The sequence below is a fragment of the Doryrhamphus excisus genome, chromosome 9, assembly GCF_030265055.1.
Source record: "Doryrhamphus excisus isolate RoL2022-K1 chromosome 9, RoL_Dexc_1.0, whole genome shotgun sequence".
Classification (NCBI taxonomy): Eukaryota; Metazoa; Chordata; class Actinopteri; order Syngnathiformes; family Syngnathidae; genus Doryrhamphus; species Doryrhamphus excisus.
Window position 1 is genome coordinate 4,542,821 of NC_080474.1, and position 18,567 is coordinate 4,561,387.

Genomic DNA, 18,567 nt, shown 5'->3' on the forward strand with positions numbered 1-18,567 from the left:
ACAGGTGTAAACAACGGCGCAAACGGCAAACTAGAAACGTAGCAAGATGAACATTCATAGCTGCACATTTCCTTAAGGGGTCCATGTGGCACAAAAAAACAACCAGAAAGTAATAAATAAAGTAGTATAAACATTAAAAATGCTGCAAATGCTGAAAAAAATATTGATATATCAGCCAGCTCTTAGCACAGGACAAACATACTAATTTGTTACGTGCAATAATGTACAAAAACCGAGACAATAGCCAAATCATACAAAAACTGGCTGCGTATAAAAACTGAGGTTTGACTATTTGGAAAATGAGATGTGATCAAATAAAAGAAGTAGCTTGTTTTTCCATGCACAGCAGCGTGAGGTGTGGTCTCTCTGCAGTCGCACTAACAGACTGAAAAATGTAGCATTGCTGCACAACAACACCTGTCCAGAGTCCCCAGAGCAGGTCTCGGAGATATCGCAGTCATTCACAGCATAGCGGCAACTGTAACCTCGTGGCAGGAACTGGCAAAAAACAGGTCAAAACAATCATTTTCTTGGTATGTGTATGTATATACTATATACTGTGCAGCCAGTCACACTCTCACCAGGCACGTGTTATTGCAGCAGGGGCCGTCGCTGCAGTGTGCACCGTTGGCCAGTGAACACTTTTTGCAGCATCCCTTGTAGCATTCCTGAAATGAGAAACACACACATCAACAACAGGGAATAATGAGCGCTTTGCTGAGATGTGTTAAACTTCTATTGGTACTTGTTTGTATGTTAAGTTGCTGTGTGATGAGTTAAATAAAGAGCTGTCTGGTTCTCACAGACTCATGCATGCCACAATATGAAGTTGCAATTTTTCGAAGGATTAGATTAGAAATATTATAAGTTATTATATTATGTTAGATATTAGGTTGGAAAAAGTTAGGATATAACGAGAATAAAGTCAAAATATTATGGGAATAAAGTCAGAATATTACAAGAAAAATAAAATAGATTAGAAATATTATAAGTTATTATATTATGTTAGATAATAGGTTGGGAAAAAGTTACCATATTATGAGAATAAAGTCAAAATATTATGGGAATAAAGTCAGAATATTACAAGAAAAATAAAATAGATTAGAAATATTATAAGTTATTATATTATGTTAGATAATAGGTTAGGAAAAAGTTAGGATATTACGAGAATAAAGTCAAAATATTATGGGAATAAAGTCAGAATATTACAAGAAAAATAAAATAGATTAGAAATATTATAAGTTATTATATTATGTTAGATATTAAGTTGGGAAAAAGTTAGGATATTACGAGAATAAAGTCAAAATATTATGGGAATAAAGTCAGAATATTACAAGAAAAATAAAATAGATTAGAAATATTATAAGTTATTATATTATGTTAGATAATGGGTTGGGAAAAAGTTAGGATATTACGAGAATAAAGTCAAAATATTATGGGAATAAAGTCAGAATATTACAAAAAAAATAAAATATAAATGTTGAAATATTTTGGGAAAAAGTGAAATGGAAAAGATATACTAATCATACACTTTTCACTTATATCACAAAATTCTTTAAATACTATGTATAACTTCCATCTTTTGATTTTTCAGTATGCTACTCTCCATGGAAAAAATCTGGACGCCTCATCCTAAACCCCTAAACAAAATAAAAATAAAAAAAAGAAACCCTCACAGCTCTTGCGCCGCAGTCACACTCCTCTCCTACTTCCACAAATCCATTCCCACACTCGGTGGCCTCGAAGAGCTGCCGAAATAAATCAAGTGGGTATGAGAGGTGCAGTTTCCAGACCCCACTGACCTTTACGTGACACTGTGACAGTGAGCATCACTGAGCATCAAACCTTTGTGGGCCTGTTAAACAGACATGAGCCGCCGCCTTTCAGGAGGAAGTCCTTATAGTCCGAGATGCTGCATTTGGAGAATTTGCGTGGGTGTTGGATACTGTGGAGGGAGGAAAAAACATCTGTTAAGAAGATGTGGAAGAACTGAGCAATGACGATGGACACGTGCTTCCACTGCTGTGTGTTTGTGTGTGGAATAAAGGACAAGGAGTACCAACTAGTATATGAAAAGAAGTAACTGTATTACAGTATGACGTGCAGTAAAAATAATATCATACTGAGTAGGATGATCCATAACACAAATGTCATTAACAACAAACTGATGACAGATGGGACAATGGATGCCAATGTATGGAGAATTTTCAAAATATTTGGGCAAAATTTCCAGAATCGCTCCATGGTCATTTTGGGAATTTATTTATTATTTATTCTGGAATTAATTGGAAATAGGAACACTACAAAATTTGAAGTGAGGTGAAGACAAGTTAATATATGGTGATAAGTCCTAACTGCAGGCTGCACGGTGGTCGAGTGGTTAGCACGCAGGCATCACAGCAGCTCTGTGTGGAGTTTGCATGTTCTCCCTGTGCATGGGTTTTCTCCGGGTACTCCGGTTTCCTCCCACATTCCAAAAACATGCTAGGTTAATTGGCGACTCCAAATTGTCCATAGGTATGAACGTGAGTGTGAATGGTTGTTTGTCTATATGTGTCCTGTGATTGGCTGGCCACCAGTCCAGGCTGTACCCCGCCTTCATTATCCTGCTAGCGTCTATCGCTAACCTGACAACTAGGCTAAAGGCTACACCGTGGCTCCCGTTCCATCCGTTCAGCCATCATCTTACATTATCGTCCATTAGTGGTGAGTCGCTATACATTTAATACTTGAAATATATTTAATAACCGTGACGATGACATCAACATCAAGCTTGTCGGAGAGTTTGAAGGGGGAGGAGCAAGCCAAAATCCAAAGAAATACAGTTGAATAGGTGCAGATTCTGGAAGAACTAGAAAGCTTTTTGAGCTGGTTATTGTGTGTAGCTGCTCTATAGGACCCACAATGAATTATGATGATAATTTTGCATAATAGGTCCCCTTTTAATCTAAAAAATGCATATGTACATGGGTTGGTTTAGTTAAAAAAAATAATTATTGGTAAAAAGTGATCCCCTGAATTATTTGATTTCTCAGTATGCGGCCCTCGGATTGTCTTTTATTCCCTTAAAAAGTTGAATATTTTAAATTGGATACAGTGTAAATGAAAAATAATGTTGCACATTACCCCGTGTCCTCCATTATGCAGCCAGGGTAGGAGCCAGGGCAACCGCATTCCTCTGCAAATAAAGAAAAGATACTGTTACTGTTGCAGGATGGAGGAATACTGTACTTTGGAAAGTCCTGTACTTTTGTTTACTGTGACGACAATATACTGTATAAACAGAAAAAACGTATTCTGACTGACACCGTTGGAAAAGTATTTGTGAAAATGCCGAAAATACCAGAGTCAATGCAATTTACAAGCGCTTTTTGGGCCATATAGTCATGATAGAGTGGGAAAAAAAGTGTTGAAGTGGTAACTTTTTGGCTTCTTAAGTTAAGAAGTAATAAATCCAAGGCTAACTGATGAACCGTCTTGAGTCCCTGCAGTGTAAGAGTTGCAATGTGGTGTAAACAAATGAATTATGTGAGTGTAAAAGTGACTATAGGGGTGTTATTTATTGTCTACGGGGCTCTAATAATGTCTAAAACAGTATTCAGAAAGTCTTAAATAGGTTCTCTATGCTAGTGCTGGAGCCTATCCCAGCTGTCTTCCACCTCTTCGGGCGAGAGGCGGGATACACCCTGGACTGGTGGCCAGCCAATCACAGGGCACATATAGACAAACAACCATTCACACTCACATTCATACCTATGGGCAATTTGGAGTCGCCAATTAACCTAGCATGTTTTTGGAATGTGGGAGGAAACCGGAGTACCCGGAGAAAACCCACGCATGCACAGGGAGAACATGCACACAGAGATGGCCGAGGGTGGAATCGAACCCTGGTCCTCCTAGCTGTGAGGCTCTGCGCTAACCACTTATCGACTAAATTGGTTAATAGGAGTAGAAAGATGACTTTAGGGGTGTTATTTTATGTCTAGAGAGCTCTAATAATGTTTAAAAAGTTATTTAGAAGGTCGTAAACAAGTTGTGTATGAAATATTGCATTTATAAATAAGGAATCCTACTTTGCATGAATTCACGTATCATGATCTGGTCTGGAACCAATGAACTTGTCATGCTATAGGGTCCCTAAACTACACAGAAACATTACACTAAAATGTTTACTTCTCTCGGATGCAGGGTCCCACTGGATGGCCATATTCTGAGCCAGGCTCTGGGATAACGAGCCCGCCATGGACGAGGTGCCGCCATACTGTGAGAGCAGCACAGGCTTAGTTCACACCTACTGAACACGTGATCCTTGACGTGCGTGACCAATCTGACCTCATTGACTCCAACCCCACGGCTCACGGAACACATGCCTCCAAAGTAAGCCGCGCTGCTTCTGCGGTAGTGAAAGGTCACGCCTCTGTAACATAAAACAATATCATGTCGACAATTACGTGACGTGTTACAGAATGATGACAAACTTACGAGAAGAGGTGCACAGCGTCTGCGTGGTGTTTGATGCTCTGTTGGCGGTACTTGGAGAAATCGCGTAGCATTTCCAGCGGCCTCTCGCTGATGGGGATACGATCTTTGTCTGTCCAGATCTCCAAAGCGACGAGCACAACGCGCGTTCGCAGCTCTTCTTTGAAGACCTGTCATTGATGTGTGCAGCCAATGGGGTGGGGGTGGGGGGTGATCACAGAGCCGGGGGGCAAGGTGCCAATAGGGGAGTGTTAATGCACATGAACAAAACCTGGTGCAAAAACCATGAAATTAAAAGCCAAGGTTGAGTATCATTCATTCATTCATTTTCTACCGCTTACCCTCACAAGGGACGCGGGGTTGCTGGAGCCTATCCCAGCTGTCTTTGGGCGAGAGGCGCGGTACACCCTGGACTGGTAGCCAGCCAATCACAAGGCACATATAGACAAACAACCATTCACACTCAATTTGGAGTCACCAATTAACCTAGCATGTTTTTGGAATGTGGGAGGAAAACGGAGTACCTGGAGAAAAAACATGCAAACTCCACACAGAGATAGCCGAGGGTGGAATTGAACTAGGGTCCCCTAGCTGTGAGGCCACCATGCAGCCCGCTTGAGTATCAAACCAATCAAAATGTGCACCGGCGCTTTTTTTTTTTTTTTTTACAGAATGTTGAAATAGTTGGAAAATGCAAAGAAAAAAAAACAGTTTGAGACTCGTACTTGTAGATGATCTGATGTCTGTATTAATTTTATGCTTTTAATTTGATCTTACTGTGGAAGCCCGTTTCCGCCACTGAACGACAAAAATATCCCAGTGGTAAGTTATAATTCATTCATTCATTCATTCATTTTCTACCGCTTTTTCCTCACGAGGGTGTAAGTTATAATTATGAGAGAAAAAGTTCAAATTATGAGGTACAATGTCATAATTATGACATTAAAGAGTCTAAATTATGATTAATGCGTATGTGCCGCCTTCTTCTCCGTTACTAGTGATGTGCGATATCACTGATTTGAGTTTGCTGGAACAATCTACGCGGTAGTTTACGTTTCACACCACAAGGTGGCAGTAAATCTCTAAAAAAAAGTTGACTTGCCAGCCGACCAAATTCCTATTACTATATGATATATGTGTTTACATGACAAACATACATTTGCTATGTTATGCTATGTTGCTAGGTTGATATGCTATTAGCATATCCCAGCTAGCTTACATGAAAACATTGCAACATTTAGTCTCCATCACTAGTATGAACATTGAAGCGCTAAAAATGTCAGTTTTGAATGAGTCAGTGTTTGTCCAACAACACTGTTCGAAGGGAAAAGCTTACTCACGGCGTCCACCAGATTCACCGCCGACTTGGCAAAATTCCTGGTGGCCCGCTTGCTTTTGTGTCGGTTATACTGCGGGGGACACGGGAGTTGAGTGATAAAAGTGATACACATGTAAAGTTGTTGGGTGTTTAATTAGAATACATACCATACGGTGGTCGCTAACAATCATAATCTCCAAATATTTCATTTCTTCAAATACAGACACCTGCAACACAAACGCAGCACAAGCGTCAACACTGGCAGGCAACACAAAGTGTGGAGTCCTGATGCGACATATTGCTTCGGAGTCCGCACCAAAACAGCGTAAGTATGCAAACACTTCATAGAAGCGTGACATCATTACATAAGCATTTACGGGTGGGTGAAGGGAAACTTGTGGCGTCTCTTCACAGAGATGAGATCAGACACTCACGGCTCGCTTTTTCCTGCGCTTCAGCCAGGACAAGTCATCCAGCTCCGAGAAGAGCCGCTCCTCCTCCTCCTTCTCCTCCTCCTCCTCCTCCGCTAGGAGCATAAACAACACAGGACAACTGTGCTTCAACACAGGGAAGACCAATATATAAAATATATATCTATTTTATATATAAAAAAGTTTCTAAAAATAGACTTTAACAACAAAAAACCCCGACAACAATTGCTAAATTTTGCAATATTTAACAATTTATTTTTTATTTTAATATTATGTCAAACAAAAAAGAATTAAATAGTAATTTTGAGGAAATTATGTTGGGTAAATATTACGGGAATAAAGTCATAATTATGAGAAGAAAATGTACAGAAAAGGTTGACATAGTAGCATAGAGTTTTAAAAATATAATTTTAATATTTTTTAATATTTTCATATATTTTAATATTAAGGGAATGACAATTAGATTGGGGAAAAAGAAAATATTACAGCAATAAAGTAAAAATATTATGGAAATAAAGTCATAATTATGAGAAGAAAATGTACAGAAAAGGTTGACATAGTAGCATAGAGTTTTAAAAATATAATTTTAATATTTGTACATTTTTAGTATTATAGGAATCAAAAAATACAATAAAATTGTAATTAATGGACAATTAGATTGGGGAAAAAGAAAATATTACAGCAATAAAATTAAAAAAGTATTATGGGAATAAAGTAAAAAATGAATACAAAGTAGGTTTAAATAGTTCGAAAATTAAAAAAAAATCCCAATATGAGAAAAAAAGGAAAAAACAGCTGTAATTTTACAGGAATAAAGTCAAAATATGAAAAATAATTTAACAAGAAAAAGTGCTAATTTTAGGAGAGTAACATGATGTTATAAGAGGAAATAATGATAATAATAATAATTATTATTATAAATAATGATAATTTTTGTAGCAAGGTTTAGTAGCAAGTTTTTAAAATATTTATATATTTTAATATTATGGGAAAATTAGGTTGTGGAATCGTATCATAATATTACAGGAATAAAGTGTGAATATTATGGGGGGAAAAGTCTTAATATTACAAGAATAAAGTGAAATATGGGAAAAATATTTACAAGAAAAAGGTTTAAATAGTTGGACAATTTAAAAAAAACAACACTAGCAGAAATGGGGGGGGGGGCTGTAATTTTACAAGAATAAAGTATAAATATTACGAGAAAAGCATCAGTGCTCATGAGAGTGAAACATGGAGTTTGAACAGCACTGAAAGTTGCTTCCTTGTGGCCTACTTGTGTATGTGTGTGGTTGAATGTTGCGTTTGTCACTCAGTATGGTGAAAGGGTGTGTCCGGGGAGAAGCCCTAAAAAAACAAAAAGAGCATGTTTTAGAAGATGTTCATGATGTCGATCCTCACCCGGTTCTTGTGAGTCATTTTTCCATCCTAGCGATGCACTTCTTCTGAGCCGATGAGGCCTTCCGACCGTGTCCTAAACATGAGTCCATTTAAAATGAAATCTTACAGCAAAGCATGAATATGATACACAATGAAGTCAATTCAAAACGAGACAGTTTTTTGACCAAAAAAATGCAGAAATTCTGGACTTCCTTCACTGTTTTGGTGATCATACAATATTCCGTTAAACAAACTAGATGCTTTGCAGGTACTGTACTGTTCCGCGAAATCGAGTGACCAAACAAAGCCCCCTCCGTGTTGCTGACTGTGCATTTTTCTTTTGAGTGTGGCCAAAGAAAGCTGTGATAAGGAGGGCAAGCAGCACTATTGAATTCAGGAAAGATCTCCTTGCAAAGTAGTACGAAGATGGCATCTCCAGCATCTTTTATTCTTTGATTATCATTATTTTTGCTTTGTTTTCTACATGTAAAAATACAATAAATCTCTATAAAATGTATTTTTTGTTGATATTGTTGGGATGTCGGGGGAAAAATTGCTTAGGTTTTCACTTTTTTTCAAACGCTGGAGGACAAATTAATAAGAAAAAGCAAGGTTCCACCATAACAGTACAATATCAAGATCTCAAAAGGATGCTTTTCTGAGCGGACAAGCAGAGGTTAAATCAATGATTCCATTTTGTCTGGATTCCACGGAGGTGAGCCAATCTCAGACTCTGTTATTTACTCAATGACAGGCTTTTCCAGAAACACTTCATCTTCCTCAAAGTCAGAACAGATTTTGTAAGACGAGTCTATTTTTATTATAATGGGGAAGAACAGCAAAAATTGAAAAAAAAACTGCAGTAAATTTATGAGTCAGGAAAATATAAGTCATAATATTATGTGAAAAAAACATTGTGTTTCCCAGACAAAATGACATGAATAGGTGGTATGTTAACATAACATAATAACAGTTGAGTTAATACACAGTGTATCTACAAGCAACCAGTTCTATCTGAACTGCCTGTTTCAAAATGCATGCAATTTCTTGGAAACTACAAGGCAGATATTTATAAGCAGCTGGTGGCAAACCTTCTTAAGTCCTACAAAGCCCGTGGCTGCAATATGTCACTGAAGATACACTTTCTTTCCAATTGAAATATGGAGAAGTACACGATGAGCACGGGGAAGGACTCCACCAGGACATTAAAGTTATGGAGAATAAATATCAGGGAAAGCGGAATCCAACTATGCTTGATGACTACTGTTGGAATGCCAATAAGCGTCCTTCAGATACTCAATAAAGGGAATTTTGTTGTTGTGGTGATACTTTAGCTTGTATTCCTTGTTTATTTCTTGACAGATAAAGAAGTGCAACTGAAATATTTTCAAAATATAAATAGTATTTTTAAGCAAAAATGTCTACATCTATTGTATAAACAGATGCAATTTTGATGACAACAATGTCATTCAATGTTTTGAATTCATTTATCAATTGATTTTCACTTCATGTTATCAAAATAAATGAGATTTAGTCACTTTTATCTGGGAAGCAGGTGGCCAACCAATCACAGGGCACATATAGACAAACAACCATTCACACTCACATTCATACCTATGGACAATTTGGAGTCGACAATTAACCTAGCATGTTTTTGGAATGTGGGAGGAAAACCCGGGGAGAACATGCAAACTCCACACAAAGATGGCAGAGGGTGAAATCGAACCCTGGTCTTCGAGCTGTGAGGTCTGCGCGCTAACCACTCAACCACCGTGCCACCCCCATGAAAAAATGTGTGATTAAAATATTCTGTAAAATACGGTCATTTTCCGACGCATAAAGTTGAAATATTAAAGAAAGAAGAAGTGAGCAGTTTTCCAGACTCAATTACATTCCAGGATGATCAGGAAAAGGATGTTGTTTACCTTTCAAAGTGTGTGTCACTCTGTCATCTTGGCTCCTCTGTTTCCTAAAACAGGCCTCTTATTCCTTCCTGCTTCCTCCGTTTCATCACAGGAACTCGGGGGGTCAGGGGACATAACCCCTTGCTACCTTGATTCCTCTACTTCTGCTCTTCAACCTCGACCTCTTTGCCCTCTCCACCCTTTGCTACCTTCAAATTGTAATGGTGACGCACCCTTAGACGTCAGAGAGGGTGGCAGCCACTGACCCTGACCTGGGATCTGTCAAACATGTTCATGACTGGCCTGAAAGGCATTGTGGAAACTCATTTTTCATTCTTTATGCAAACGTTATATACAGTATTTAATGGCTTCCTGCTATCGAGTTACACAAGTACTTTGGATTCCTGCACGTCCCCGATTCAATGATTTTCTGCATTGCCATTTTTTCCATAAAAAAACACATCTCATTCACAATAAGTCAATAATTTATAAATATGTGATCATATTTACGAATAAAGGCATATACGAATAAAGGTATATCTTAATCTTAATCTTAATCATAATCATGCCTTCGCAGACAGTTAGCTACATAATTTAAATTGCTTAAACCTGCTAGCTTGTTAGCTTCCTTCGCTAGTCAACAATGGCAACTGAAGAAAGAGGGGCGGGGTTCTGGAGTTTCGACAAAGTTTCGACATTTTCATGGACTTATCAATGACTTGGAAAGTTCATTCGTTTATTTTCTATAGCGCTTGTCCTCACTAGGGTCGTCAACCAATCGCAGGGCGTCTATACTGTATAAACAAACACCTCAGTCACGTTCACATCTGTGGACAATTTAAAAACAGGGGTGTCCAAAGTGCGACCCGAGGGCTGTTTGTGGCGCATGGCTGTTCTTTTATTGGCCTGTGGCACCTAGATCACCGTGCGGGCTTGGAATGTCAACTACTGCGAAAAAGTCTAAGGCCCCCATTAGATTTAATTCATTCATTCATTCATTTTCTACCGCTTTTTCCTCACAAGGGTCGCGGGGGATGCTGGAGCCTATCCCAGCTGTCTTCGGGCGAGAGGCGGGGTACACCCTGGACTGGTGGCCAGCCAATCACAGGGCACATATAGACAAACAACCATTCACACTCACATTCATACCTATCGACAATTTGGAGTCGCTAATTAATTATTAATTTTATTAATTATTATTAATTATTAAGTTTGCATGTTCTCCGGGTACTCTGGTTTACTCCCACATTCCAAAAACATGCTAGGTTAATTGGCAACTCCAAATTGTCCATAGGTATGAATGTGAGTGTGAATGGTTGTTTGTCTATATGTGCCCTGTGATTGGCTGACTGGCGACCAGTCCAGGGTGTACCCCGCGTCACGCCTGAAGACAGCTGGGATAGGCTCCAGCAACCCCCGCGACCCTCATGAGGAAAAGCGGTAGAAAATTAATGAATGAATGATTTTTAGTCGGGTGAGTGGTTAGCGCGCAGACCTCACAACAAGGAGACCAGGGTTCAATTCCACCCTCGGCCATCTCTGTGTGGAGTTTACATGTTCTCCCCGTGCATGCGTGGGTTTTCTCCCACATTCCAAAAACATGCTAGGTTAATTAGCGACTCCAAATTGTCCATAGGTATGAATGTGAGTGTGAATGGTTGTTTGTCTATATGTGCCCTGTGATTGGCTGGCCACCAGTGAATGATTTTTAGTCATGATCGTCAGAATTGCCTGTCATTCCCTGTGAATCAGAAATAAGCCAAGCTGTTACCTAACAAAGAATTTCGCTTCTAGTTCTCGATGTTTTTTTGTAAATCCCCAAATGATGTCGATGATGCTTCAGCAGTAGCATTAAAGAAAATACTACGCTGATAACTTACGATTGAATACGTCTGTTGTAGTGGCTCAATTACGTACACGTAGGCTCCATCGTCAAACATCCCACTGCCGGGCAAACAGAAGAAAAGGGAGAGAGGCGGGTCGATATTGAGTCAATATTAGAAAAGGAGCTGAGATGAGTGTGTCCCCCCCAATGTTGTGAGGCAAGCACACAATTCTGTATACTTACTGCAGCCCGTTGCAGGTAGATAAGGCCACACGGGAGCCATCTTTGCCTCTCACCTGGCCGTGGTAGTAACAGTGCTCACCGCCCTGCGGGGGAAAGATACGATGCCTATGCAGCATCACATCACAGCAGACACCGTGCGGAGCTAAAGCAGCATTGCTGTCAACACATACAGAATATGGCTCATTCTGACATTGCATGCTAATTTTTTGCCGAAATATCCCAAGTCGGAAGCCTCTGAAGATGTAACAGCTTGGCTCACAGATGCTGATGCATCTTATTTTGCGCGGTATTTCTGCATGAGGTCTATGCTTGTTAACAGGGATCGTGAATACATTGCAAAGTAGGTCTCGGTGCTATCTGTGACTCAGCTGTCAGACACGGGGGTGAGTGGAGGACTCTCTCTCTCTCTCTCTCTTTCTCTTATTCTCACTTCACCCATCTCAGCTGCACTGACACTGCAGAGTGCTTTCCTTCCCTCGTCACGTGAGCAGGGCTTCAGCAGGAGGCTGCAGGGGGGGGGGGTGCGAAAGCCTGCTGATTCAGCAAGAGCGCACCCAGCCCATACAGCCCCTCTCTGCCTGAATCAGCAGCAGCAAACGGCCCTCGTTCCATAACCAGCTTCACTTCCTCTCTTATCTTATGTATGTACTGTAGGTTGCATATAGGAGTATGTACCAGCCGGCCATTTGCGCAATCGAATCAGCTCCGATGCAAGAGCAGTACGTTTATGATGAAGGTGGTTTTTCTGTTTTGCATTGAATCCACCCCGAGTGTGTGTGCAGTGCTGTGGAACGGCTCTGCATCATGCACAGATGCGTTCCTTATTAATCTATATGAGAGGGATACAAACACGCCAAGTATGATGAAGTGCAAAATACAACCACAATGACAAAAATGTTGGGGTGATCAAAGTGTGGCCTGGGGGCCCATTTGTTTTTTTGTTGGCCCGCAGCACATTCTGAAAGTAGACTGTTAGAAAGCCCATAATTTACATTGCATTGTATGTTCAGCTTTGAGTGTCGTTTATCCTACGGTGTTCAGCGGTCAGTAAACGCACCACAGTGCGGGACGTTTTTCGGTTGAACAAATCATAGATCGCTTCATGCTACTCAAATTAAATAATAATACACTTTATTTGTAGTGCATTTGAAGTTCTTTTTCCTCAGAATACGAATAATATAATACTAATATAATACTAATAATGCTTTTTTTGTTCAATTACACATTTTTTTTCTGTTAAATTTTTATTTATATCTTTATTCTTGCAAAAGTCTTTAGATTTTTCCATTTTTGTTATTTTTTTCTCATTTAAATTACATTTTTACAATGAGCCACGCGCTAACAACAAAACATCTGCACGTCGAAACAGGCCCCCAGGCCACACATTGCACACCCCTGTTGAACAGCAATTGCATTGGCCCTTATTAGATAGTGGAAGTGGTAATGTTGTTCCCAGTGTTGTGTTGTGATGAAGAAACGAAGGTTTTGCACTGCACCCTAATTTGCATACCACAACATGTTATACATACATCGTTGGAAAGCTTCTTTTGCAGAGATTCCAAGTAGAACTGAAGACCTGACAGTATTCCAACAGCAAAATTGGTCCTGTTACCTTGACAATGAGCCAGTAAATGTACTCCAGTCCACACCAAGCCTTAATTCCATAAAGACGCACTGACCACAGCTGCAGACTTTCATTGATTTCATCAGATGCATATATTTTAAATACAGCTTGTTATCTTCCATCCATTCATTCATCAAAGACAACATTCATATGATTTGTAAACATTTCCATTACCTTTGAGAGGACAGGTTCCCCCCCCTTGTAGTGGATCTCAACATAATCTGAAGACAGCAGGTCACTGAGAAGAGAAAGAGACACTGGCGTCAGTTAAGGGAGGAAGGAAGGAAGTGATGGTGCAGCAATGGTGCACAGACATCTTGGTGCCTTTACGACGTCTTGACTCACTCCCCATGTGGTTAAGACTCACAGTTAGTACCGCTTTAGTTGGCCTTTAAACTCTCAAGACCACTGTGTCAGGATTTTTCTAGATGAAAAAAATCCAATAAAAGTAGTTTACACAAATTTGCTACTGCTGCACAAAACACCTATGACAATGAACTAAACGTTGTTAAATAACTACCTGACGGCGTCAAGCAAAGATGAGTACTATTGATGTGTCCGCTGAATGTATCTAGATAAGTTAAAGTTAAAGGGGTACAACTCTTCCTCAAATAATTTCAGTACTTTGATTAAAATTATGAGGATTGTTTTCTGAGTCCAGAGAATTTGACAAGGCAACAAAAGAAATGAAAGCAAACAAAGAATAGAGTTGCATTTTTGTCACTAAACAAAATATAAAAAACAGACAAAAAATGTGGCTAAACAGCAAGCGGAAGACTGTGGCGTGTATCCGTTGTAATGTGGCACTTGCATACCAAAACAGCACATGCTATGCTATGCTATGCTATGCTATGCTATGCTATGCTATGCTATGCTATGCTATGCTATGCTATGTTATGTTATGCTATGCTATGTTATGTTATGTGATGCTATGCTATGCTATGCTATGTGATGCTATGCTATGCTATGCTATGCTATGCTATGCTATGCTATGCTATGCTATGCTATGCTATGCTATCCTATGCTGTGCTATGCTATGCCATGTTATGTTATGTTATATCATGTTATACTATGCTATGCTATGCTGTTATGCTATGTTATGTTATGCTATGCTATGCTATGCTATGCTATGCTATGCTATGCTATGCTATGCCATGTTATGTTATATTATGTTATACTATGCTATGCTATGCTATGCTATGTTGCATCATCTCCTCCCAAATGGAGCAAAGATCCGAGACAAGGTTAAATTAATCGATGAGGTTAAGGTAATAGTGCCATGCGAACATAACGTTAGCCCTGTGGAGGGCTAGCTTTCTCTTAATTATGACTACTGTCCAATGCGTGGTAGTTTATTACGATGGTAACATGACTTCATACAAGGTTTATTTCCACTGCAAAAAGAAGGTTATTATTTAGAAAGTCATTATTTAGTGAAATGTTTTATTTGCTCTTGTGTATTTATAATTGTGCTTTGTTTTTTCTGATAACTTGATTAATCGAAGAAAATTACCAAAATATTCAATCGTTGCAATCTACCAAAAAAAAAACATATAATATGTAAAACTACTGTTGAGATGCATGTTTTTGTGTATCATCATGTAGGAGTCACCAATGTGGAGAAGCAGAGGATGAAGAAAATCAACAACAAACTCTACAAACTCTAAACTCTACACTTCACAAGGCAACCCCCCCTTCCGTCCCCCACAAAGGTACAACCCCCTGGTGAATGTCCTAACTATATTGTGGGTCACCACAATAACACTAGATGAGAAACACACACTCACTGAAGATGACAGAAGATGAAGATTCACGTCAACTGAAAGCTCGAAATGAGCGTGACAGATGACTATGAAGCCTCATCTTCACCTTGAACAAAAATGCCCTCCTGTAAAGCTCTCAGTGTCGGCGTCCATCATCATCATCATCACGTACATTCAATGTGCAAGCTGACTTCCAATGGAATGTGCAATCTTTCCCACAATGGCAGTGATTTTTTTTCCCCCTGGAGTAGCCTCACAAATGAAAGACATCCACCTTTCTATGGGAATGTGTCAACGTTGTAGCAGAAGACGGACAACCTGGCGGATTCTGTCCTGTGACACACACCAGCTAGCATGACATTTGTGAGTGATGCTACCAGAGCATGCAAGCAGGAAGTACAACATTACGAGAGGATGCTCAAGGCGTGAGAGTGGCTCCTGAGTGAGGTGTTATTTTTAGCCTGACACACGAGGCAGAGAGTGGAGAGTGGGCCACGCCAAGAAGTAATGGTGTGTGTGTGTGTGTGTGTGTGTGTATGCACGGGTTGGTGGGTGGAATTGAAGTGCACGGTGGATTGGCTGCTGGAATGTGAGCACCTTGAAGTGCTGTGTTGTTGAAGTGAGGCGTGTGTGAGGATGTGCCACCGTGCATCAGAAGCAGGGAGGGATAGTGTAAAAAATAGCGGGAGGTTCTGTCTGGAATCACATCAAATGAAACACGGCACAGTATCACACCTCCGACACATGGAAATAATCCGATCTGATTGCTGGTCACAACATGTTCAATTCTTCGTCTGAATACACGGCACATCTACAAACACTGAAGGTTTTGTGACTGTGTGGAGGGGCGTGGAAACTGCTCGATAGACACTGAGAACAGCCGTCCCTTGATACATTGTGGTTCCAACATTGGGAAAATTAAAGAACCTGAGTGATTCCCGCCCTTCTCAGACGGTACGTAGCTGCTTGATTGGGAATTGGGCAGGTTGGGGATTCTCCATGGTTGGAGCATATTTAAATTCAAGCCAATAAGAGCCAAAGAGCTCTTGGTCTCTCAAGGTCTTAGGAGTGTGTGGGAGTTGGTTTGTGGTTTTGAGAGGCCTTGTTCACGAGTCTGAAGGTGTGGTTTTCCTTTCATAAAGTAGCAGTTGCAATACCAGACAGTACTGGAAGGGTTTCAGACAGCCGGTGCCAATCCTCAGGGTCTCACTGAAGGTCGTACATGGTGTTGGCAAGACAACGGTAAACCCAGCATAGTTAGTTAGACCAGGGGTTTTCAAAATATCCAAAAATATTTTCTGGAGCATATTTGTATGCATGGCGGATGAGTGGTTAGTGTGCAGGCCTCACAGCTAGGAGACCAGAGTTCAATTCCACCCTCGGCCATCTCTGTGTGGAATTTGCATGTTCTCCCCGTGCATGCGTGGGTTTTTTTCCGGGTACTCCGGTTTCCTCCCACATTCCAAAAACATGCTAGGTTAATTGGCGACTCCAAATTGTCCATAGGTATGAATGTGAGTGTGAATGGTTGTTTGTCTATATGTGCCCTGTGATTGGCTGGCCACCAGTCCAGTTTGTACCCCGCCTCTCGCCCAAAGACAGCTGGGATAGGCTCCACAATCCCCGCGACACTCGTGACAAATTAATATTATGTGATAGATAGATAGATAGATAGATAGATAGATAGATAGATAGATAGATAGATAGATAGATAGATAGATAGATAGATAGATAGATAGATAGATAGATAGATAGATAGATAGATAGATAGATAGATAGATAGATAGATAGATAGATAGATAGATAGATAGATAGATAGATAGATAGATAGATAGATTATCGATCTATCGATCTATAGATCGATAGATAGATAGATAGATAGATAGATAGATAGATAGATAGATAGATAGATAGATAGATAGATAGATAGATAGATAGATAGATAGATAGATAGATAGATAGAGAGAGAGAGAGAGAGAGAGAGAGAGAGAGAGAGAGAGAGAGAGAGATAGAGAGATAGTTAGTTGCCTGGCTCCCGTATAATAAATAATAAATAATAATAAATAATAAATAATAAATAATAAATAATAAATAATAAATAATAAATAATAAATAATAAATAATAAATAATAAATAATAAATAATAATAAATAATAAATAATAAATAATAAATAATAAATAATAAATAATAAATAATAAATAATAAATAATAAATAATAAATAATAAATAATATTATATTATATCAAATATGAACCATGTCCAGCGTAAACAGTAAATTTGTACAAATAATTGAAATAATTTAGAATAAATTATTATTATAACTGTAGCAACCGCACTACACTGAAATGAAAGCTTTTTCCGATATTTTGCCACTCGACTAGAACGAAATACTATACTATCGTGGTAGCAGTTATTAGGAGGACAGACAAGATAAATGTTTTCAATCAAAACTCTCGGGTGAATTAGGAGGTAAGCAGATAAAGTGCGGATCTGTCTATATATAGATCAGGGCTGTCACGGCTGTAATAGCAAGCAGAATTGAAACTCCTCTCACACACACAAAAAGCTGAAGTTAGCATGTGTATGTCAAAGATAACCTCCCCGACAAGAGCAGAGAGATGAAGGTCAGGCAGTACTTTCCCCGTCTGATTGTACAAGACCGACATTGTCAAACAGCCTTCGTACAGACGGCACTTGGCACCTATATCAAACCTTTATGATACCGAAACTGGATGAATGAAAATGAGAATGAATGCTATGGTATAGTATAGGGAAGACCGGTAAAACCATTTACTGTTTAGTCCACTCTGCATGGGTCAGAGGTTGTGAAAACTTGCCGTCTTTAAAAACAAAAAAATACCGAACCCATAGTCCAAATACTAAGGTATAGACCGTCCTGTGCTTCACCCGTACCCCTGCAGCCCTAATGTTGACATCATGTTCCAACTTAGTGTGTATTCACTGGACAGTTCTAAGTGAAATATCCAATTTTGTCATCTTTTTAAAATGTAATTACAATTTAATTTAATTTAATTTTTCCTCTAAAATGCGCTGTGAACGTGTAATAATGTTTCAAAAGATGACAGGTGATTTAAAAAAAAATACATTTGCTTAGTTTGACATCAATAAAAATGGAATGAATATTCATCAAATAAATCAAATGAAGAAACAAAATAAAAATTATTGAAAAGTGAAGATATATGCAAATTGATTAAAATGTAAAAACAAATATGTATACATTAAAATTATTTAAATAAAAGTGTAAAAATGTTAAGATTATACATTCATTCATTTTCTACCGCTTTTCCTCACGAGGGTCGCGGGGGGTGCTGGAGCCTATCCCAGCTGTCTTTGGGCGAGAGGCGGGGTACACCCTGGACTGGTGGCCAGCCAATCACAGGGCACATATAGACAAACAACCATTCACACTCACATTCATACCTATGGACAATTTGGAGTCGCTAATTAACCTAGCATGTTTTTGGAATGTCGGAGGAAACCGGAGTACCCAGAGAAAACCCACGCATGCACATGCAGAACATGCCAACTCCACACAGAGATGGCCGAGGGTGGAATTGAAGTCAGGTCTCCAAGATGTG

The 18,567-nt window shown here is 39.3% G+C and overlaps 1 protein-coding gene across 18 annotated transcripts in view; it reads right to left on the reverse strand.

Annotated features, from left to right (window-relative positions):
- Window positions 1–18,567, reverse strand: part of LOC131135831 (disintegrin and metalloproteinase domain-containing protein 23) — a 76,509-nt gene that overhangs the window by 19,886 nt on the left and 38,056 nt on the right. For all 18 annotated transcript variants that reach the window (XR_009131658.1, XM_058082177.1, XM_058082171.1 and 15 more), the window contains 15 exons: window positions 13,379–13,442; window positions 11,581–11,663; window positions 11,393–11,456; window positions 7,630–7,702; window positions 6,232–6,323; window positions 5,965–6,024; window positions 5,820–5,888; window positions 4,483–4,649; window positions 4,333–4,417; window positions 4,174–4,261; window positions 3,127–3,178; window positions 1,846–1,945; window positions 1,677–1,748; window positions 582–668; window positions 418–498 (listed from right to left, as the gene is read on the reverse strand). Coding sequence is in view for 17 of the 18 variants with exons in the window: in XM_058082177.1 (XP_057938160.1) it covers window positions 418–498; window positions 582–668; window positions 1,677–1,748; window positions 1,846–1,945; window positions 3,127–3,178; window positions 4,174–4,261; window positions 4,333–4,417; window positions 4,483–4,649; window positions 5,820–5,888; window positions 5,965–6,024; window positions 6,232–6,323; window positions 7,630–7,702; window positions 11,393–11,456; window positions 11,581–11,663; window positions 13,379–13,442 (1,237 nt within the window). In the remaining variant the exon portion in view is untranslated. The remainder of the gene's footprint in view (window positions 1–417; window positions 499–581; window positions 669–1,676; window positions 1,749–1,845; window positions 1,946–3,126; window positions 3,179–4,173; window positions 4,262–4,332; window positions 4,418–4,482; window positions 4,650–5,819; window positions 5,889–5,964; window positions 6,025–6,231; window positions 6,324–7,629; window positions 7,703–11,392; window positions 11,457–11,580; window positions 11,664–13,378; window positions 13,443–18,567) is intronic.